Source organism: Elaeis guineensis, chromosome 5 (assembly GCF_000442705.2).
Source record: "Elaeis guineensis isolate ETL-2024a chromosome 5, EG11, whole genome shotgun sequence".
Lineage (NCBI taxonomy): Eukaryota > Viridiplantae > Streptophyta > Magnoliopsida > Arecales > Arecaceae > Elaeis > Elaeis guineensis.
Genome location: NC_025997.2, coordinates 124,816,380 through 124,839,716, shown reverse-complemented (window position 1 = coordinate 124,839,716; position 23,337 = coordinate 124,816,380). Strand labels below are relative to the sequence as shown.

At 36.4% G+C, this 23,337-nt stretch overlaps 1 protein-coding gene across 9 annotated transcripts; it reads left to right on the top strand.

The window, feature by feature from the left end:
• Positions 1-8,440: 8,440 nt before the first annotated feature.
• On the top strand, positions 8,441-21,925 carry LOC105045949 (uncharacterized). Of its 9 annotated transcripts, none has more exons than XM_010924397.3 (14): positions 8,441-8,623; positions 8,712-8,876; positions 10,310-10,408; positions 10,512-10,643; positions 10,732-10,800; positions 10,871-10,967; positions 11,075-11,177; positions 12,575-12,782; positions 15,203-15,316; positions 18,032-18,163; positions 19,267-19,347; positions 20,204-20,320; positions 21,221-21,330; positions 21,413-21,925. In XM_010924397.3, exons 1-13 carry the CDS (start codon positions 8,522-8,524, stop codon positions 21,305-21,307), a joined length of 1,506 nt encoding a protein of 501 aa, XP_010922699.1. In that variant the 5' UTR covers positions 8,441-8,521; the 3' UTR covers positions 21,308-21,330; positions 21,413-21,925. The 9 variants fall into 9 exon arrangements, with proteins under 9 accessions (XP_010922699.1, XP_010922698.1, XP_029120589.1 ...); XM_010924396.3 differs by having other exon boundaries at positions 12,572-12,782; XM_029264756.2 differs by having other exon boundaries at positions 10,864-10,967; positions 11,119-11,184.
• Positions 21,926-23,337: the final 1,412 nt, after the last annotated feature.

Genomic DNA, 23,337 nt, shown 5'->3' with positions numbered 1-23,337 from the left:
AATTAACATTGAATTCCTACTCAAAATCAGCATCTTGGGTCTTGCCCTTTGTCAAAGAAAAGGAAAGAACGGTGAAGACAGCAGCTTTTAACGGCAGGCAGGGTGTGGGGTGGGGACGGGTGGGCATCTTTCCTTTTTAACTTAGTTGTTGATGGGTCTGTCAGCTCATTGTCCGATTCATTCGGAATATTTGAACCATTTTCGGTTAGGCTCGCTGTTCGTTTCATTCAAAATATTCGAGCCATTTTCAAGGCATGTTCGACTCGTTTGTTAAATTATAGAATCAAATACAAACAGAATTTTTAAAGTCGATATTTTAACGATCCAAATTAGAACAAGTCTTTGTTTGAATCGATAAAAATTTGATAAAATAAATAAATATATTATATATTATATATATATTTATATATTATATTAATATATTTATTTTTTTATAAATTTTTAATATATTTTTTAATATATATAATGTATACCGTATATTATAGCATTATGTACATAAGTCTTAATAATCACTGTCGGATCATTGATCCACTGGCTAAAAAAGGTGTGTTCGATCTCAAACAGAGTTTCTTTGAATATACACGAACCGAACACGAGCGTGTTCGATCATTTATACTTTATACGAGCCAAACTTGAGTCTAATTCGAACATAACGAGCTTAACAAACTCGATTCTGAATAGAGTTCTCTCGAATACATTTGAATTTGAATCGAACTTGAACTAAATAATAGTTCGAAACAGTCGATCTCGGACAATGATGTATTCGGTCGTGTCCGATTCATTAACAGCTCTTATTGCTGGAGCTTTTTTTGCTCTGACAATGCACCTTTTAGAGTTTTTCTTTGTTAAGAATATCGAGAAAGAGGCTTATTCATTGTGAAACGAGTGCAAAATGAAAGCATCCTTGATAGAGGTCGCTTGAAACTTGCTGCAAGAAAGGTCGTCCAACATTGACCGTCTAAAGCCATAATTGGTAACCTCATCGACCAAGAAGTTCGAGTCCATAATCAAATTGAATGGGTAAAAACACAATTGGAGTGGATTCTTTGTTTTCTAGAAGATACCGAGTCCCAATGGAGAAAGAGGGACGACAGAGCGATAAACTGGGTAAGGCAGTTCGGAGACGTAGCTAAGTGAGTGGAGGACATCGCCGATATGCTCAAGTTCAAAGCTGAGAAGCGACGCCAATGTAAAGGCTTTATAGGTTCCGTTGTAAGGCATGCACGCATCATAAGTGATTTGATCATTCATGATAAACCGATGTCGACACAAAGTGGAGAAAGAAGTAGAGTGATCGAAAGAAAGAGGGGATGGATCCCAAAATTATGATAAGTGTTACTCGAGTTCCTCCCTTCAAGGGATGGGCCTTAACCCCTATTGAATACAAGCAAGCCCAAAGATTTTGATAAAACTTCATGATTGGACGGCTATGCACCAACTTTCGAAAAGACTGCCCTAAAGGATAGGACTTTTTTCTCTTACCAAGAGAGATCCATGGAGCGGTAAGATATTTAGACTGTTTGTGAACCTTACAATTTTGCTATCTGAATAGTTGGACTGAAAAGGGCCGGAAGAGAAAAAACGAATTCCGAACCCCTTGTTGAGGGAGCCGACCAATAGAATGGGACCTGAAATTAGAGAGGGATTTTCTCGACTAGCTGAGAGTCTTTCACTTTTTTAGGGCGATAGAATGGTCACATTTGCAGAGCTAACTGGATGAAAATAAAGAAGAATATCATACTGTTCTCTACTTATTTTGATGAGGATATGAATGTTATTGTAAAGACTCAGACATATATCTATTCCCATGTCAACTACATATTGGATAAATCTTGGATACTTGTACAGGACCATTAAACCAAAATAATACTTTTTGGCTAGTCTTTTTGGATGAGATCTTGGATTGTTATATACGACGGTTAATATAAACTTGAGAATACTGCAGCATGGATCCATTTGGATTAACAATGGACTAATTGTGGGCTTAAATAGAGGACTATGTGAAGACTAGTGCATGTATGTGTATAGTCCCACATTGATTATGCATTAGATAAATCTAGGATCAAAATTAGCGGACTCGGTACTAGAATCCATACCGACCGGCTGGCAGTATAGATTGGTATGGATCCATACCAGATCGATGCGAACCGACACAAGAAAAGAAACAGAACCAGGAGGAGGAAAAGAGAAAAAGAGAGAGAAAGGGGGAAAAAAAGAAAAGAAAGGAGGGGAAGGAGTCGGAAGGACCGCCAGACAGCCTCCAGTTGGCTGCTGTGGTCATCGAATGGACGGTCCATGCGTGCGGCACCGCGAGCATAAAACAGGAACAATGTTTCACATCTTTTTTGATAAAAAATTAGAATTTTTGCTTTTTAAAAAAAATTCACAAAAATAAAGCTAGTAAACCGATTGTCGACTTCATTGTTTTTAATTTTTTTTAAAAAAATCTATTAAAAAATAAAGTTGGCAAATGGTTTGCGCACCGGCTTCATTGTTCATCTCCATTTTTTAAAAAAGACCGATGCATGAACAGGGGCTATCGCCTCAATTCCACATCCACGACTCTATCCGCACTGTTTTCACCGCCTGGTGGCCATGATGACAGCCTGAAAACCTCTGGTAGCCCCTCTGCCGTTCGGTCCTTCCTTCGATAAGTCACTCCTTCCTCTCTCTCTCTCTCTTTCTCTCTCATTTAACAGTCTTATCGGACGAGCCAAGCCGTGAAGGCTTCTGCGGCCCTCCGATGGCCGTAGCTGGCCACTATCGGCCTCCAATGACGTCTTCCTCTCTCTCCCTTTCCTCCTCTATCTCTCTTCCTCTCTTTCTCTCTCTTTTTTCCTCGGTGCCGGCGTGTGCCGCTTTCCAAGTTGGAACCATCCTAATTCTCCACCGATCCGATTCGGGACGATTCTGAAAATTTTTTCTGAGATATTTATATAGGGTCAGAAAACTCAAATGATTTCTTCCGACTAGATTTTTTTTTTTTTTTTGATGAGGTCTTGGATTGATGCACTCATTGGCTTCGGGGATAATAATGAATAGTTTGTATTAGAAATAATAACTTTAATACGCCTTCTCAAGTTAGTATATATAAATCTGTCACATTCAACTTATCTAGCAAATAAAAAGATCGGTTACGTTCCAAAGTCTTGGTAAAAAATGCCAGCATGCTGGTAATTATTTCAAAAAAACTTGATCTGGATTGTGCCTGCTTGTAGTTTTTTTTTGAACGGCATGATAATCTATTTTGATGTATGTTGATTGTTCATTGAATACAAAGTTGGTCACAATATGAAGTGCTGCTTGAAAAATAAACACTAAGAGAATGATAGAAGAATAAGAAAGAGGGGTTGATTGATCAAGAAAAAATCCACTCTCATACCATGAAAAGTTTGCATTAGAAATAAGATTGAAATTGCTAGTTATGTTCATGGCACTTGGATGTTTTATATACAAGTTGAGCCTCTTGGTTTAGGATTAGTATAATATAATATAATAATAAAATCTCATGATTATAGGAAAGATACTAGAGATCTAACGTAGTATAATATATTGATATACCAAGATTCTGCATACAATATATGGTAGTTGTGATATCCAAAATTTCATAATGGGTGAGATTTTGATAACTTTAATAAATAAGAACCGAATAAATAAGAAGTACTTGATCCAACACATAAAAGACGTACTATAATTTGGATGGTGCCCACGAATGGTCTTAGCAAAACCACATTTACAAGGAGTTTATTGGAGTCCTCAAATTCAAAAGCATTTTGACATGCTTCCTTGGGTATCTTTTTCTCAAGATCACAAAACCATCGAGCTGTTAAAAGGCTCTGGAGATCAGAAGGACGATTTACAAAGTACAGGGAAAGAAGCGAAACGTCGATTCTATGACTTATTGTAAGAAAGGAACTATTTGGTAGTAATGAATGATATATGGACAACAGAGGCATGGATCCTAAACTTTTTAAATGCAAAGGATGGCTAATCCAACAGAAGAGTTGGAGGATTTAGCTCGATGGCTTGCAGGAACATGCGGCGTTCTCTGTCTCTTCCACCAGTGTTGCTTAGAGGACTTTTGTCAAGAAGAGACCAGACTCGTGCTGCATGTTTAGAGTTGGCCGGGAGAACGCAAAGGCACGGGAGACGACCCATGATCCGCCGCATCATTACTTTCAAGTCATGTTATGTTTCTTTTACCATGCTTGTTTTCCAGAGGACCCTACGATATTTACATCAAAATTAATTAGGCTGTGGGTTGCCAGGGGTTTTATACCACAGAAAACCAAACTTGCGATGGAAGAAACAAGTAGATGTTACGTAAATTAATTGGTCCGCAGATGCATGCTCCAAGCTGCAGATAGTGTGAATTTAGCTCATGATTGGACTAAGAAGATACACACAGACGGTTTACTGCATGACTAATTAATCTTATCTTGTGGTCCTCCATTGTGGCGTCTACGGAGAACTTGCTACCTTTTGCCATGCCTAGGTGTATTGTCCGGCTATAATTTATATGACCAATATCTAAAAGGATATTTGGTTCCCAATCAGAATCGAAATCAGAATGAGTATTGAAATTGATTAGAATCAGATTCGGAATAGCCAAATCCTCTGAAGTATTTGGTTCGTGATAAGAATTAAAATCGAAATAAAAATTTAAATCTTTAAGAGAGAGTAAGGATTGAGTTTTAGATAAATTGGACCATTCACGTTCTATCCCAAAATCGGAATCAAAATGAGACTCTTCCCAACTAAATCAGTAAACTGGTAGAATAGGAGTTATTCGTTTTCATTCTGATTTCAGATCCTAACTCTTCTCAATCAAACATCCCTTAAATAGATTAAAGTTGTTGTAGGTGGTAGATGTGAAAATTGAGGAGGTTGACGGAGGAAATGAAGGAGATGATACACTATGTTGCTCTTCGACCTATTTCTGGCCAATAGCTGTTCTAATTTGAGGTGACAACACTTGCATATCTATATTGGGAGGCCCCTTTTTCAAGTCATTAATTTGGGTAGGTAGGTAACTTCCCTATAACTATATCAAGGAGAGAAGAATGTACAGAAGAGAGAGGATTATCATGCCTTTTTAAGAAGGCTTTACCATCGAGAGATGGCCTCATTTCCTACTCAAATTCCTATGAATTTCTGAAAATTTAGCAGAACCAAGAGGTTGCCAACTAATAAAAGAACTAGTAGCCTCTGCAAGACTGCCGAAATGGAAGCTTTCTTCTTTAAATACTCTGTGATTTCTCTCCAACCATAATGGCGAACAGATCGGGAACATACATGGTTACATATGTCATGAACAGAATACTCATGATGATTTCCAGATACCATAAAACCAAAGCCATACGGTTTAAATTTTTATTCTACTTTTGTGTTCCATGTACACAAACAGTTCAAGGCACCAACTTGTTTTGTATGATCTTTGCTTCATGTTATGCATGAATACGATACATCTTGATGGCTGGTGGTTCAAAGTTGCTTCCATCATCCGTTTGCTTCTCCGAGTTGTCCTAATGATTATTATTACTGTTGCACATGTATATCATAGTTTATAAGTTTGCAGTTTTTGGACCGTAGCTGGTACGCTTGCAGTTGTTGTAGCTTATAAGTTTGCGGCCCTTGGGCCATAGCTGATACACTTGCGATTGCTAGACCTCACGATTTTGTCCTTTGAATTTTAATCCAAAAGATGCTTCTTGAGGGAGAGAGGGTCTCGTATCTCATATAAGATAGAATATACCTGACTCATAATCGATGTGGGACTAAACCCCTCACAACAGTAGCCTCCAAAATCAGAGGGACTCTATCTTATTGGAGGGCCCTTTAGCACCATTTATTTGCAGTCAGGAGGACTCTTGGGATTTAGCCGACTATCTCTCTTCCTCGCCTTCCAACCGACTAAGTGTGTGATAATTGATTCTTTCTCATCTCTGCACTGACCGACTTGGATCAACGGGTCTTGTCCTAGTTGGCATTCAACCGACTAAGATTGACGGGATTTGACTATCAGCTGAAGACGATGAATCTAATCAAGTCGGTGTCTAGCTGACTAGGTCCGACACATAATCGACGGCTGGCCGATGACTATTCGACATATATAGTCAGTATTTGACTGATTTGATTCTACATGGGACCACAACAAATCGGCGTATGACCGACGATTTATTCGGAGCCATACCGACAATCTAAATTTTGTACGACGGTTATTTGATACATGCATTAATTACACGCGAATGTGGAGTGCAATATTCGCCTATGAGTGCGGCCCATTATTCAACTTTTATAGTAGTTAATGAGCTAACCATCCACTAAATTTTTTAACTCTCACGTTCTGAGTATTCAGGAACAGGGGTTACACAGTAACGATTTTTCTTTGTCTATATAAACTGATAAGCAGTGAGAGACTGGGGATTAACCCTCCACAATAATTACGTTCTTCATGCTATATAAAATATTTCATTTTACAAAAATATCTGTTGATGCAATGATCAAGCCTATTTGGTATCAAATATGTTTTTCCCATGCACAAACTATGCAATTTTCCTTTTTTTTGGTTGTTTCACCGGGACTCATTAATTAGAAGCTGAAACCCTTCAAGGTGGCCTTTTTTTTTCCCTTTCTAATTTTGTGCTTCATTTTATTGGAATTATTATGCAATGTCCTATAAGAAGTTTATTAATAGTGTTTTTGAGCAAATAATTTGATTTGAATTCGGGTGCCTAACTCCAGCCATTGAGCTAGCCTATCACAATATTTTTTTATTTGTAAATATTATTTTAATCAAGATTTTAAATTTTATGAGATAAAGATATCTTGATATTTTTAGAGAATAGGATGTCCCACTTTTCTATCCCGTTTAGGTGTGATTTCAATCATACAACTTGTTAGATATCTTTTATCTTTTTCCTCTTCTTTTTATTTCTTTTTTTTTTATTTCTATTTTTTTTTAATCATTTTTTTTTCTCTTTTTTCTCCCTTCTCTTCTTTCTTTCATTCTCTTCATTTTTCTTTCTTTCCCCTTTTCTCTATCTCCTTTTCTTTCTTCCTTGTTCATTTGTCCTCACAAGAATGACTTTCGAAATACTAATGACGTGTTTTCTCATAAAAATTGGATAGGATGGTAGAGACATCTCCTATCTCATTAGGATATAAAATCTTAATCTTGATTTTAACATATATTCACAAAAAGACCAGATGTTTCTCTGACTTTTGAATTCTCAGCTGTTCGATAAAATGATTTACATCTAAAATACATATGAGACATCAAGCTTTGTCATTCTCAGCCACACATATTGACGTACAGATGCATGAACATAACAATGCTAGAAATGATGCAGTGAGCAACCATTCACAATGGCTATGGCATTAGGTTTTAGAAATATGTCCATATGTTATCAATATCATCCTTCATCATGCTAACATACCTAGTGACAGCTGAGGTCCCACTAAGACAATCTGCATACCTCATTTCCGTGAAATGCAGTTCCATAGATCCCTTCTTGGCTCTAGAGACAAACTGTTACTGTTAATGGGGATACAACCAAGGTTTTCACTTGGGACAAAAAGATAATGGATGATGATCCAACATCAATAAATCACTTTAGATTTTTTAAGCATTTTTTTACTATCTTAACTACCTTTGTCAAAAAAAAAAAAAAAAATTATCTATAAATCTTTGAATAAATCCAAAATTAATTTTAAATCTCTTGACTTTTCAAGTTGAATAAATTTTTTTTGAAATACTAAGAAGTTATTTTTAGATCCCTGCGGTCCACACAGATTGGTTATACAGATCTATGTTCAGGTTAGATAGATTTATGTTTAAGTTACGCAGGTTTATGTTCAGATTACGTAGGTTATCTAGTTTCAATATCTGGTTATGCATATTCACGTTCAGGTATACAAGCATGTATCTTGGTTACACAGAAATAACTTCTTAGCATTTCAAGAATTTTTTATTCAACTTAAAAAATTTAGAGACTTAAAAATAATTTCAGATCCATCTAGGAATCTATAAATAATTTAAAATAAGATCCAAAATAATTTATGTTAAATACTGAGATTACTCATTGAATTTCTGATAGTAGATTTATAATAAAAAAAATTATGATTATTTTAGAAGAAATAATATAAAAGATATGATAAAATTAGAACAGTTATTATATGACGTATTAAACGTCATTGTTTTATTCTATTGACAGGACTGCTCTATCTTGTTGGTCAGATTATCTTGCCAACACCATTAATTCAGTGAACAAAAAATAAAAATAAAAATAAAAATCATGCTTATAGGTGAGATTTCGCTTTGACCTCCCAATTCTCGGCAAAGGCTCCCCACAAAGTCGTCAACCACTGCCGACTTAAGGCGAAGTCGGCAACCACAAAACCGGCTTAAATTAAATAAATTTGTAAGGAACGACGACGACGGTGATGGTTCGACTTATTTCGGAGGTCGGAGCATCCGATTCCCATCTCTCCCTCTCATCGACGTTTGGAAGAAGAAAAAATGGGGATGAGATCTCGCATGGAGGCGATCATCTCTTCGATCGTCCTCGTCCATCCCCACGAGATCTCGGCTCTGATCCACTCCGCCTCCTGCTTCTTCTTCGTAATTCCTCTCCCCAAAATCCACCCCCAATTGAATTCCCCGTTCTTTTTTTCTCAACTAATCGAAGTTTTTTGCAATAATTTTGCAGATCTTGAGCGCCTACTTTGTCATCCTTCCGCTTCGGGACGAAGGGGCGATATCTTTGGGACTGAACAATCTTCCCGGTCTCTTTGTGGGTTCTCTTCTCCTGACGCTCGTCGCTGCTCCGCTGTCAACCTTAATCTTTTCGCTCCCCAATCTCTCTAAAGCTAGGGTACGACAAAAGACTCTTTTTCCTGCTTTTTTTTTTCTTTTAACCTTCTCTTGATGTAAAAGATTTTCTTTTTCCTTTTCATATGCGTGTTTTCTTTTGTTTCTTTGTTGATATTTGGTTTGTTATGATAAAAAACCAAGCAGTCTCTGGAAGAATGAACAACTAATGAGAGAAGGGTGTCAAAGTTTAATCAGCTTTGTCATTCTGTGTACAAAAGTTGGAGAGGGTTAAAAGAGGAATAAAGGATAAAACTAAATCCCAGCACGTTTACTCTGGCTAAATGGAGACGATTAGAAAGTGTTCTTTCCGAGCTAATCTTTTGTCTTTGTTTTTGGTATTGATTTATTGTAAAATTGGGATCAAAGAAAGGCCGATCTGATAAAGTTGCAGGAAGTTGGGACACCTAAGAAGTCTTTGGTGTATGCTCAACAAATTTATAGGTTTTAAGGATATATATTTGGATAAGGGGAAATCATAAAGTAGAATAGCATACAGATAATTAACTATAAATCCGTTTGATGAAATTGCAGTGTGATAGCTAGTGATATGGGCGTCAGAAAGCCTGGGATCATATAGAGTTGCATGTAAAGATGGATTTCTGGAGTGGATGTGGCATGCAAGGTAGAAGACTCTTTGAATAGTGGTGATGGAGTTTAACTTGAATTCTGCAGTCTTGATCAATGACAATTTAGGCAATGTATTGTCCATGTTGGAAGGCTTTCCCCTTTTTTCTCCTTAGTTTCTTTTGTCATCTCATTTATATGGCTGCAGGTAAATTGCAGCTTAGTAATCCAAAGAATTAAAAGTTTGGTAATTTAAGAAATAATTGCTCACATCTGAACAGGCAACTTGAGAGAATTTAGTTCTGCTCAAACTTAAAATTAGAATGTTGCAACTTCCATCAGCATTCTAAGGATTTTCTTTATGTTTTTTTAAGGATCAATTGTTAGATATCAATGTCATGAAAATAATAAGGCAAATTTGGTCTTTGTGCGGAGGTAGCTAACTTTTGATTGCACTCTAGTTAAAAAGAAAAACATGTATAATTTTTTTATTGTTTTCGTGCATCACATAAGTTAAAGATGTCACAGTGTCCTTGTTTCTACAAAGTAAAATTGTTGACTCACCTTGGTGAGACTGACACCAGTTGTTTGTCTGCCAATATACATCAATACAAGGTAGCATTTGATTAGCAGGTGTTGTGCTTAACCAATTGATTTTGGAGATGGCTGAGTTCAGTCAATAAATTTTCATGTTTGATAATAAACTCTCAAGTGTTCTGCCGTATATTTTTGATTCAAAGTTTTGTATCACTTGCTGAAGCGTACCTTTATATAGTCAAAATAATGGGAAAAAAAAACAGCACTTGCTGTCATCTTAATTGTTTTTGACTGCCTTGGTGTTCCCAATTAATACATGTTCTCAACTTTCAGGCTTTGGTTTTGATACACAGATTTTTTAGTGTATCCCTTCTTGTATTCTTCATTCTTTGGCATGCCTCATCGTCTTCACAACTACGTTCTGTCTCCAAGGTAAGAAGCAGCAACTGTATAATTAGGCATTTAAGCCATATGCTGTTGTGGATCACATTTCTGTTGCTAATTCTGGCATGCCGGACCACATTTCCTTGTTTAGGTCTCTGATCCTCATTCACCCTCATCTGAAAATGGAAAAGAAAACATCAGCTCAGATAGTCCTAGCAATTCTGCGGGATGGGGTAACCATGGTTGGTTTTATATTGTGGTCCGAATAAGCTTGTTTCTATGGGTATGATTGTTACAATGACCCATGTAATGCTTGTCTTGTTAATAGCTGAAGACAATATTTTGAATGGAGGTTTTCTTGATTTCTGAAGGTTGCATTGCTTAATCTTGTTACAATTTCATCAACTTGGGCACGAATAATTGATGTCATGGACAGTGAGGTATTTATGCAAATAAAGTGCAATCAAGTTGCAATAACATTTATAATCTTTAATTTCTATTAGTGTTCAGTCAGGCTCAAGATTGTTTGGCTTCATTGGTGCTGGTGCTACACTTGGTCAGCTCTTTGGCTCATTGTTTGCGGCAAGCATGGCTTGGCTAGGATCATGTATGTACACCTTTTACAAGAAAAGACAGGGTTCACGATACCATTATATACCTCCTGACTTTGCTATTTCATGTATTACTTTTTATCAACATCTGATGTCCTCTTAGTTCTGCTCCTGTTTTCTGCTCTCTTAATGGAGCTTGCTGCACAGTCATCTAAAGGAATCAGCCATGATGCACACCATGATCCTGTGGAGTTATCCACCACCGGGTATCAAGTAACTTTTTTTTTTTTTGCTTTTCTGCATTGAATGAACTTTCAAATTAACAAGCAGTATTATTTCTCATTAATGCAAACATTTTGATCAGTTTTTTTCCCTTTCTAAGTTCACATCACATGTTGGACCCTGTAGACTCTAAAATTCATGTGTATTTAAGCATGTGAATCAGAAATCAATGAAGCGTTTGCTTCAAATCTTTAAGCTTGTGAATTCCTTTTATAGCTCTATTTTTTTTAAGAAAAGAAAGCTTCTTTTTTTATGCACATAACTAAGAAAAGAATCAGGGACTATTCATAAAGCATTAATTTGTGTAAAGAATAAATGATATGGTCAATGGGTACATAGAAAGTCTTAACTAGAATCACCCATAAGTTGGGTTTAGTATATTTTAGTGGGAATGTAGAAGAGTTTTGGCTGCACCAAGTAGATCACACATATTTCATCTCATATGGCTCCATCAAACTACATGCACGTATTTAATCCTTGCTGCAATTGGACATATCTTCAAAGAAACACAAATAGAGTAAGGCATGAAAAGAAAGTTAACACAAAAGGAGGAAAATAGAGGCGACTGAAGAGATGGCCTGGGTTAGAATTTGAAGATCCTTAGGGTGAGGAGAGTCAGGTGGAAAGTCTGGGGATTCACGCAGAGAAGCCTAATTGATATGGTATGCAATTCCATGTCACTTAGGTTCCCCTTCCATATGCAACGAACTTTATTTTTTGATAAGATTATGCAAGCCTAATTCCTCTCACCATGTAATATACATGTCATATTTGACATCTACAGAAGATACAACTGGCAAAAAGTATGGTTTTCTTTGTATTCTTTAGTCTTACGGAAGTATTTTGTTGCAAAGTGGTTGACATGGATATAAACCTAAGAAGGAACTAAGGAGAGAATATTAAAAAAATATAGAAGAACTTGTACAAATGTTTACGTGTATATACTAATTGATTGTATTTACTAGAACCACCATAGTAATAATGTTCAATTCTTTGCTTGCCAAGGATGCTGTGGCTTATGTAGGAGATTCCAAAATGGAATCATTTCAGCTTACAAATTTATCATTACAGAGTTTAGTTAGTTTAGATACCATGAAGTACCACATATGAAGCTTTGTTCAAAGATACAATTAGAGATCCAAATTAGTAAACTTCCATCGAGATACCCCCTCTGGTTTATCTTAATTTGTTGCATTTTATGTCTGGATCAACATGTTCATACAAACTTGTGCAGTCATATTGACTCTGATTTCTAGTTAGCATGGTCATGGTGTTTTTGATTTTTTTATTCATATTCATTACTGACCTCTAGGTTTTTTTATTGTTATTCAATGCATCTACTGTCATACTTTCATTAACGCATTCATCTATTTTTAAGTAGAGAAGATATTCAAGATCAACATACTGATTCCAAAGAAGAGATGTCTGCCCTTGTAGAGTCTTCTCCAAAATCACCTGCTCATTCAGTGAAACCTCAGCTTTTTGTCGTGTTGGAAGGGCTTTGGCTGATAATTTCATCAACTTATCTCCTCTATCTGTCTTTATTTCTGTGGCTGAGTGCAGTTGTGTCTTCCTTCTTCTATTTTCAGGTTTGCTATTACATGATTTTAAGATATTAGTTTAAATATTTTCATATATGTTGTTAAATTATGTTCTCATAATATTTGTCTAGTACATGCTCTAGTTTTTCTAGAACGTTAATTATAAGTCCACTGAGATTTTTTTTTGCCCTTTCTTCACTTTTATTGTCTAGATTTTTCGATTTGAGTCAGGTTTTATGAATTAAATGAAAAAATTTGCTTTTCTTCATCATTACTGGTTCTTGATTAAGAGCATGTGTTAAGGCTGAAGAATAGCATGATTTATGTGACGATAAGCTTTTAAGTATGGTCCATATTGATGCATACCAGGCATACTATACCGTACTGATATCAAACCCGTACGTGGTATAAGGGGTGTACTGAGTATCAGTACATTGAACCGACCCGGTACTAGGCATATTGACATTGTACCAAGATGGTACTATTTCGGTTCCAGTATCAATATTGCAAATCTTGCTTTTAAGATTTGGATGGTGTAAGTATGATATATGGTGACATATTCTTTCTTCCTTATCTCTTTCCTTTTAATTTCTCTTTGAAGGTGTGATTTGCATAATCTATATCAATTTAGTGTAGAACAAGCTGCAATTATTATAGTAAAGATTGACATTCCTTAATAGAATAATTGTTTGGGCTCTAATGCATTGGAAAATCGAAGCTCTCATAGTTCAAGGTTGAGTTTTCTGTCACAGCAAATTGATTCAAGCTAAAAAGAGTCATATATATATATATATATATATATATATATATATATATATATATATATATATATATATATATATATTATCTATATCATATTCAAAGTTAGTAAACGAGCAAAATTAAGATGGTCCATGGAGATTGTAGTTTGGAATTCCTTTAGTAATTGCCTTAAGCTTATAATTTTTTGGGAATTTGTTTTCCAACAGGAAAGATGAGTTTTGGTTTCCTTGAGCTACTGGGTGTAAAGTATGGTCTGTTAGAAGTTGTAGTTAATCATTGGAATGGTGAGGAAATGCTGAAAGTAAGATTGCAGTGTGATTGCATCTGTACATATAGGGCTTTATGGAGCCCATACTGACAATTGCTTATTGAATGAAAGAGCATTTAAAGTCTCCCTCCCTCCCTCCCTCCCCCCCCCCCTCTCTCTCTGTGTGTGTGTGTGTGTGTGACACAGATGCACAATCTATATGTATGATATTATTCTTTCTTCTTCCTTATGTTTATACTTTCCTCTTCTTTCTTGTTTTTATTCTCATTCACCCCTTTCTTCTTTCATAACCTGTCTTGCTTTCTGATATTTTTTTCTCATTTGTTTCTCCATCTTCTATCTTCCTGTAGAAGAGAACCTTCTATTAATGTCTTTTTCCTCTCATACTAGCCAAGAACTCTTATTCTGTTTTCTTGGCCATTGATGATATTGAAATATCAAAAACATGGAGGCACTTGAGTGAGTCCTTAATGTCCTTTTCTCCACTTTTGTTGAACGAGTTATTTATTTCTTGCTTTACTGTATCAACAAATTATTCACCTATGATTAACATCACAACTAACGTACATGATATATCATCACATTCATCTATTTGCTTTTTTTTTTTTTTTTTTTTTAAATGGCTGCAAACGAGCCAAGCTGAGCCAAGTGGTAGTCTTCTCAGGCTCAGCTGGCTATATGAAAGGGTTAATCTAGCTCAGATCAAGCTTGGGCCAAGCGTAACAGAAGTTCATTGTTGGCTTTTATGAGGCCTCAGCCAAGCTCGAATGAGCTTCTTACAAGCCAGGCCAAGCTCCTATATATTTTTGCAAACCTTTAACATTCATGCTCATCTCATTTATGAGTTTGAGCTGGGCTAGTTTCCTAGCTGAATAGAACCTAAACAAGCTTCTACCAAAGCGGATCTCAAGCTTTCATGAACAGCTCAGACTACCTTTTTCCTTCTCCACCATAGATCATGGAAAACCATTCTGCAGTAATTAGTTGTATCAAACTCCTAGTCCCTGGACACCTGTTAATCATAAAAAATGGTAGAAAAAAGTCTTTGTAAGTATATGTGAATGGGTGGATGGAAGCAGTAATTTGAAGTAGATATCGTGAACATGTGGACCAATATAACTACCTATGTGTGAAATGTTTCTGCAATCATGTTATACAGGAAATTATGAACACCAGTGAAAAATTGGATTGCTTGAATGTGATGTCTTGTGGCATAATACTGATTTTGGGGCTTCCTGTCTTCATGTTATTAACAGTTTGAGTACTGCTTCTTTCTCAATCTCTTTTTAAATAGCCAAAGAATTGCTTAACCCTAAAGTCATTTGGAAACATTAAGAATTATTGATAGTATTCCCTATATTGTTATGTATTTGGTTACTTTATACTAAAATATGTGGTCATAAGTTATCTAATTCTTTTGTCTTGTTGGCAATGGCAGAAGGTAACAATAATTGCCACGACTGTCACAAGCCCTCTTGCTAGAAGAAGATCTTTTGCACTTATAAACAGCTTCATTGCTGTTTTTATTCTTGCTGGACAACTTACTTTAACGGTATGCTATTTATGCCTGGGGCATTTCCAAGATTCAGTTTCTTTTTCTTGTTGGATGTGTTTAAACTGAATATTATCTAGCTTTTGGAACTGGCTTAGTACAGAATAATGAGCCTGCTTGTACATTTGAATTTGATAGTATTAATTTAATGTTGTGAATTTTAAAAAATTGTGTGCCATTATTTTTCTAGAGTTCATTCTTAGTTTCAGTTGCATATACAAAATGAGTGATTAAGGTTGGGTCTGGGCCAGAGTAATATTTTTATTAACCTATTGTAAGATTGTCTTTATGGGCAAGAAATTAGCATTGAGTCTCCTTTTAAATGGATGAAGCGAAAGCAGCTATATTGACCTTGTCGTCTCCTTTCTGTTGACCCTTATGGTATTCCTAAGATGGAGTGGTTAAGCATGCGAGGATACTCTGATTGATCTTTTTTGCCTTGCAGAGCATATTATAGATATCAAAACTAACCTATTAGGGAAATCTTTGATGTTCCCTTTCTCTTCAGCGACCAACCATATAAGCAAGTTACCATCTCTTTGTTGTCAGCTCTCCATTTCAAGCACCTTCTTCACTTTGATATCCCTATGTTGGTAAGAATTTGGGCATACCGGTTGGTACATGTGGAAACTTAAGAGAAGGGAGTCAATGGCAAATAGTATATATTTGCACCACAATGCCCAGATATTGATAGACATGCAAGGAATGCTGTTTGCTTTATAAAATTAGGATATTGAAATGAGTTTTCATATTGCTTACTTTGCATTGTATGATGCAAAATAACATACAAATCTTTTAAAATGAAGATTTTGCTAAAGCTACATATATATGCTTTTCAATAGCAACCAAGGTAGAAGTGGCACCATATGTAAACCTTGTGTTTTTGCTGACTACTAGTGGTGGTTTCACTAGAAGATGTGAAACTACTCTAGCTGGATCTGACAAAACCATATATATTATAAAGTATTCCTTGTGTATCTGATATCTATTTATGGAAAATTGGTACCATATAGTGTCGACTTTATAGAGCTACTGAAGCATCACAGCATGTCACTGCTCCATTTCAAGCCTTTAGCATACTAAAATGGACCAAAACCATTAGAATCATCCTGTTTCATTTTGGTTGACACTGTAACAGAATGTCAGGAAAAATGGCACTAGAGCAATGATAGGTTCTTTGCGTTCTTAGGAATTGAGAATTCACAAATCTATATATTTAGCTTTTTCAGGTGTTTCAAGTTGTAAAAACTTGGCTCTCCTTTATTGTTTTGGTGAATGTTCTGGCATATTTTTGGATATATTTAATGTTTACCTTTTTTCCTCTGATACTAGTTCTATTAGTATAAAGGCCAAAGGCTAGGTCTGTTCCTAGTCCACTCCTCCCAGGACCCCAGATTGCTGGGACCATAACTGGTAATGGCTTAAAAAAAATAGCTATATTAGCAGAAAAGCTTTACTGCCATTTTTTTTCATCCATAATGCTATAACAGAAGTAGTAGATGAAGTGGCACTTTAGAAATTTGGATCAAACAGCTTGTCAAATTAAATTTACAAAATTTTGATCTATGTCGTCTTGGTGGGTGGAAAAGAAAGCTAGGTCACTTATTTGAGTCAATCAATAAAACCAAGTTGCAAGATTTGCAACTTCTTCACTGGTTATGATTGTATAAGTGCTCAACATAGGGCTGAATTGTGTGGATACTGTTGGTTTTGAGAAAGCATGTGACATGAAGTTGGAGGATTTTGTCTTTTGCTCAAAAGAATGAGTTTTGAAGGAATTAATTCATTGGATGAGGACTTGGATCAGTAAATGCAAACATGGTGGATCTTGTTTTCTGCTCAAAAGAAAGGAATGAATTGGTTGGACGAGGATTGCATCAATGATCCGAATTTGTGAGTTCCTGATGAAGATTCACGTGTCATGGTTACAAAATGAAATCTGTCTGTAGGATTTTTTTTTTTTTTTTAATAAACTAAGTAGTTATTTATCAGCCTCACAGAAAGTTAATCCCCAAAATGAAGAATTATGTATTCATGGTCTATGTTCAAAAAAATGCAACTTATTGATTAGTGAGAGCTGGTACTTACACTAGATAACACACACTATGACCCTGTTTTGATTCTGGTGGTCCAGATGATACCGTGGATGTCTCATAGTCAGAAGCAAAGTCAGCAGTCCAGAGGGAAAAAATTGCCTGATCTAAGAGAACTATAAAATTTGACATCCCTGAATTTTAGAGATACCATAACTCACCTTTTTTTTGGTATGAATTTATTTTCCTAAAAATTCTGGGTTTTGGGATGGCCGGCTTCTCCTAATCCCATGTACTCCAATCCTCGAGAGGTATCCGATGGGTACTGGAAACATGCATCCAAACGGGCCCATGTGTGTAGACCATGATAAGATCCAAAGATAACCTGACATTCTTTCCTGGTGTACCCCTTGAACTAATGGAAGATAAAGGCTTGCTCTTTCTCATTTTCTGATTGAACTGTTTGCAGTACTGTATAAAAATTATTTAATGTTTTTGTCTATTAAGTACTTTAAAAATGCACGTTAATTGAACAGCTTATGGAAACTCAAGGTTTGCATGGTTTGCAGTGCAGAATCTTGATGAACTTGGATAAGTTAGCCTATTACAGTCACTACGTAGTGACAGGGGAGTGATGTTTTATTTTCTTGACATCTTCTGAAATATTTTTCTTACAAAACAGGGTCGCATTCTTACTGTTGCTGGTGTTACTGTTGCTATTTGCTCAGCACCATTCGTCGCAATTTCAAATATGGTTGCTCTGGCTGTATGGCCAACATGGATTGCAGTCACTGTCTCTGAGACTATTAGAAAGGTATGGATTGTAAATAATCATTTCGTTGGACCTGCACAAATTGACAATCCTTTGCCATCTAAAAATCTTCCTAGCAATTGTTTGTTGACATATTAAACAAAATTGTCGTTTCATCAGACCAGTCACCTTTACTATAAGAGGCTTTGCTTCAAGGTTTCAAGTATGGACCTGTACCCGTCAGTGCATGATGCATAGTGTGCCGACCCATTATCATGGCCCATTACACCCCTGTGGCAACACATGGTACAGGTGCTCAGTGACTTCAACAGCATACCATGGGTCGGTTGAGGGGTGTAGTGACCCATACCGGGAAGCTATGGGGACAAGGTCCTATATCGAGACAAAATGTGTCTCTGTATGCCAATAGACCATTTCAACTACCTACTTCCCATAGCATTACTCTGTTTGATCTTGACGAGTAAAATATCTGTTTCATTTATAAATTCACATTCCTCATGGCAAGTTTTATTTTGCTCCCAAATCTGCCAAGTTGATGCTGCTCTTGATTACCTTGGTAGTTAATAAATGAATAATCTGATCAATCAGCCAGCAATACTTTCTACTTGCGAGGATTTACAGATATACCACAGATTTTTGTTGACAGTTGTAGTTACTAATTTCAGAGAGAACTTCATGGTGTTAACCATGACCAAAAGGCCAAGTCCCATCTGTGTGAAAACTTTGTATGGATGCTGAACCAGAATAGGTTAAATCATCACACTTGGAATTACCTTCTTCAAAAAGCAACCACTACTTCAATCAAGGTTATACGTACCAGATTGTACTGGTCCGTATCAAGTGTTTTGTACTGTCCATACCATGAATTGCTTTAAAATGCAGTTTAGCACCTTTGTACATATATACAATGCTGAGCCAAATTAGCGGGATGTATCAAAATTCTTTCCAGTTGTCTTCCCATATTATCATGTTGAGTTCATTATTTAAGCGAAAAGATGTTTAATGTAGATTGCGGTTTAAGTTTCATATGTATTACTTTCCAATAATTAACAACCTTTTCCATGAAAAATTGATATATAAGTTTGATGATTTGATAAGTGACCTAAATGAGATTATTTGCTTATATGATTTTTGATGCCCTGCAGGTAACCACATATGTTGTAACAAGACCAGGAAGGGAACTGTTATTCACTGTTGTCTCACAGGATGAAAAGTACAAAGCCAAGGTAATAGTTGTATCTTTCCGTTAAATGTTTTTGTTCTTTAGAAATAAGATAAATGATGGTACGGAATAAAATAACCTAAAGTACATGCAGTCCATGATTCCCTATTTGGATACCCTTCTATGGTTGAATCTAGATGTTAGAAGGTAGTGGCCGGGACATGGAAATGGAAGCATGGGAGCACTTCAAAGTGAAAGGGGAAGTATGGGGATGGTTTGGAAAGAGGTTTGACACCAGAAATTAGCAATCTGTTATTTTAAAACATGAATGACATGCATAAAACATAAATTTTTGAAAATCAAGAACTCGTTCACTGCAGCTGGTCATCTCTCTAAAAATGCAAAGTGATTTCTGCACAATTTACCAAGGATAGCATGGAAGATTCTCAACTTTAAGATCATATTCAATTTAGTACCATGTAGAATTTAAACAGAGGGCAAATGAATGAAGAAGAGGCATGAGAGGGAGGAGTAGAGAATTTATCAGGCTGGAACATATGGTTGTATCTGATCCATGGAGTTCCCACTATTTTAGTAGGATCATTCTTGTGACCTATGGGTAAATTACTGAGGCAGTTCTATTGTCATGGTTTGAATTGCACTGAGATAGGTGCATTGTCTGGATTAAATAGCAGGAAACAGTAAGGAATCTAGTCTGCTCTTCTGCAGTTTTATTCTTTCTGGAAGTTGTACAATTGTATTTGTATCTTAGTGAGCTTTTGTTATTATTCCATTATAAATGTACAATTGTATTTGTATCTCAGTGAGCTTTTGTTATATTACATTATAACTGTACAATTGTATTTGTATCTCAGTGAGCTTTTTTCTGTTATTATCACATTATAATTATGTTGCTGCAGGTATGCATAGATGTTATAGTTCAAAGACTCGGTGATGCAACTGCAGCTGGAATATACAAGTTGCTCTTTGGCAACCTTAACAACCATACATCTGCAGTATCTCTCTATGCACTGCCAGTACGTTCTTTTCTACAATCTCTAATATAGATTATAGTTCTAGTGTGCAGTGATGAATGTATGGCACCTTGAGGGTTGGGCAAGCCTTCTTCTCTGTCTTGGTTAGCCCACAAACATAGTTACCGTACCAACATTACTGTTTTGTTGGTGATTTTTGTTTGAAGTGGGCCATAATGGGATTTTTGCATTTCTTAGGAGTCGTTCATTAAAAATCCAAATGTTGCTTGTAGTAGATTATGGTTTGCTTTGATGTGCCATTGTACCAATTGGATGTCAGTTGGAGCCATTGATGTACCATCCTAGGCGGCTTCTTCCTATAACAATGGTAAATGGAATTCTCCATTGAATGAAACAATACACCTTTCCAAGTTGTAAATATCTGATCTTAGAACTTGACTCGGAACCCACCTATATTGATACATTAATTTGAACTGTTATTTGAAAATAGTTTTAAGAGCAGCCATACAATGACTTTAGCCATCTGAACTGGATTAGCTCTTGAGACAATATCTGATCAGAAGGTTGTAATCCAATCTGCATGAAATTATGTCTGTAGAGGATGCAAGCAGTGATATTTTAACTGAATGGTCCGTTCATTTATATGCTGCCGATCACCAAGGAGACTTGGTCCGCTGGTTTACCCCTCTCCACAGCTCGGTTGTTGGTGCGAGGTTTTGGGTTTGAAATTGGAAGGTTATGTTCTCGGCTGGGAGAAAAAAAATAAAACATTTATAAAGGTTACCTTGTCTATGGAGGTTGTGTTTTGGGAGGACAAGAAAATTAACATTGTAAAGAAAACTAAAGGAAAATAATGAGGAAAGACTTGCAGATACATATCATATTTATGAAATCAGATGGTCATAGTTTTGGCTAGACTGAATCATTTTGTTTTGATTTCAGCTATGTATCTTGTGGTTAGCCACAGCATTTCATCTGGGACAGCGCCAAACAAAACTTGCTAAGCTACAGGCTGTTTCTACACCTTAAATTTCTTTAGAAAGGCCAAACAGGTACACTCAGCATTCTTTTTAATTACATCTTTGTCCATATATTGATGAATCAGTGAATAATTTCCCTGAAATTTTTTGGTAGACCACTTGGCATAGTGAAAAATGACATACACTGCTTAGATGAAGGAAGACAAACAGCTAGGAGCAGGAATACTAGAAAATTGATGTTGATTTGTGCGCCAGCAAGTCACTTGTTATATACTATTGAAGTTTCTTCTGCCATTGTATATTTCACACATGATCCAAGGACTTCATACATGATCCAAGGCTGCTCTTTCCACAATCCATCAACTAGGTCCACCTTTGTCGGGCAATTGTGTTGGTTGGCATCAATTGAGCTTTTCCTGTAAGTACCTCTGGTTTGTTTGCATGTGCGGATATCCAGAGGGTAAATGATCTTGACCTCTCCGTAAATGAATTCTTTGTTATGTGACCATCAGGTATTTCTTTTGCCTGTTTTAGAATTAAAATATTAGGTCTGGATCGGAGATATTGTACCAAATGATGCAACTGGATTCTCAATGGCTTAGTTTGTATTGTCAAATATGATATGTTATTATCCTCACAGGCCGTGATAATTAAGTGGGCAGTTCAATTTGAGAGGCAAGATGTATGCTTATGTATCTGACTATGGCTTATATATCTGACCATCATGTTTTAGGGTGACATGATGTTAATATTTTAAATTCTCTTCCAAGGATTCAAATTTCTGTGAGTTTTCAAGGGAAAAAGAAGGTGCGGATGGAAATGGTTAAACATCGACGGATGTGATGGTTTGGGTTCTGGACAAAACACGTTGGTTCCAAATAATGAGTTCCATACTCATGTGACAACCTCGTCAGGTTTTGTGCATACCTATGTTTGATTGTCTCTATTTTTCTTTCTTCATGAAAACAATCTCTTTTTGTTTGTTATTCTGGGTTAAGCACCGCAAGAACAGCCTGAGGTTTACATTACACTCAGGCAGCCTTTTATCTCAATTGGAAGATGTAAGATGTGTCAGCTGACATAACTGCATATTCAGGCTCTCGCCAGCGATTGTACTGCAAAACTTCTATTGTAACTACTGTTTGTATACTTGCTCGATCCCTCTGTAATTCAGTATGGATTGGGTGGAGTACGACATGCACACCAGAACCATGCCGGCACAGGGAAGTGAGAGGGGATATGAGGGGGACATGGTAGCATTATTTTTCTTTTCCCCTCTCATGAAGGATTGAGTAATGCCGAGTTGATAATTAATTGGTTGTGAAATTTTGCTTAATTTTTGAGAGTTCAACAAGACTGTTACATTGTTGATCTCATTTGATGGATGAAAACATGTTCATTGTTCTGTCGTCGGGTGGGAAGATTCTATGCAAATATTTTTCCTTTTCTTTCTTTCGGCTGGTGGCTTATATTTGATTAATCATAATCTTGGCTTTCAGGTTTCTGGAAAACATTAGTAGGGGTCCATTTGGCAATATCTTTGATCCAGCAGGATCTGCAGGGAAAATAGCGCGGAAAAGGGGAGAGAGGGAAGTAGTAGGAGAGAAAGATCATTCAGTCTTCACAAACCCACCCACCATGATCACATGAGGATATTGTCAGATAGGCGCCGAGGAGAGTAACTTGGTGGGTATCTTCCTAATTCCAATTAGTTGCCAGCGTGCAGCTGGAGGAAAACCTGGCGAACTTACCACTTCGTTAATTACCGAAACTGATGGAAACAGCGTTTATGAACAATCAGCCAGTTTAAAAGCGAAAATTTAAGCACCCACATCAATGTAGTTTAGACGGGATTGCATCTGCGCATCTGCATTAAGCTTATATAATGATAAAACGTTATTTGATGAAAGCAAATGTCACTGAAGGGAAGAATAGACTGCCGGCCTGTAAATCCTTTAAAATCTGATTTTGATCTCTTTATTAAACTTGTAGATAAATCCCCTAAATTGGGTCTTGGGCCTGCACCTTGTCAGTTAGCAGCCGCGCATCCTAACTTTTTTCATGTTAAATTGACATCGC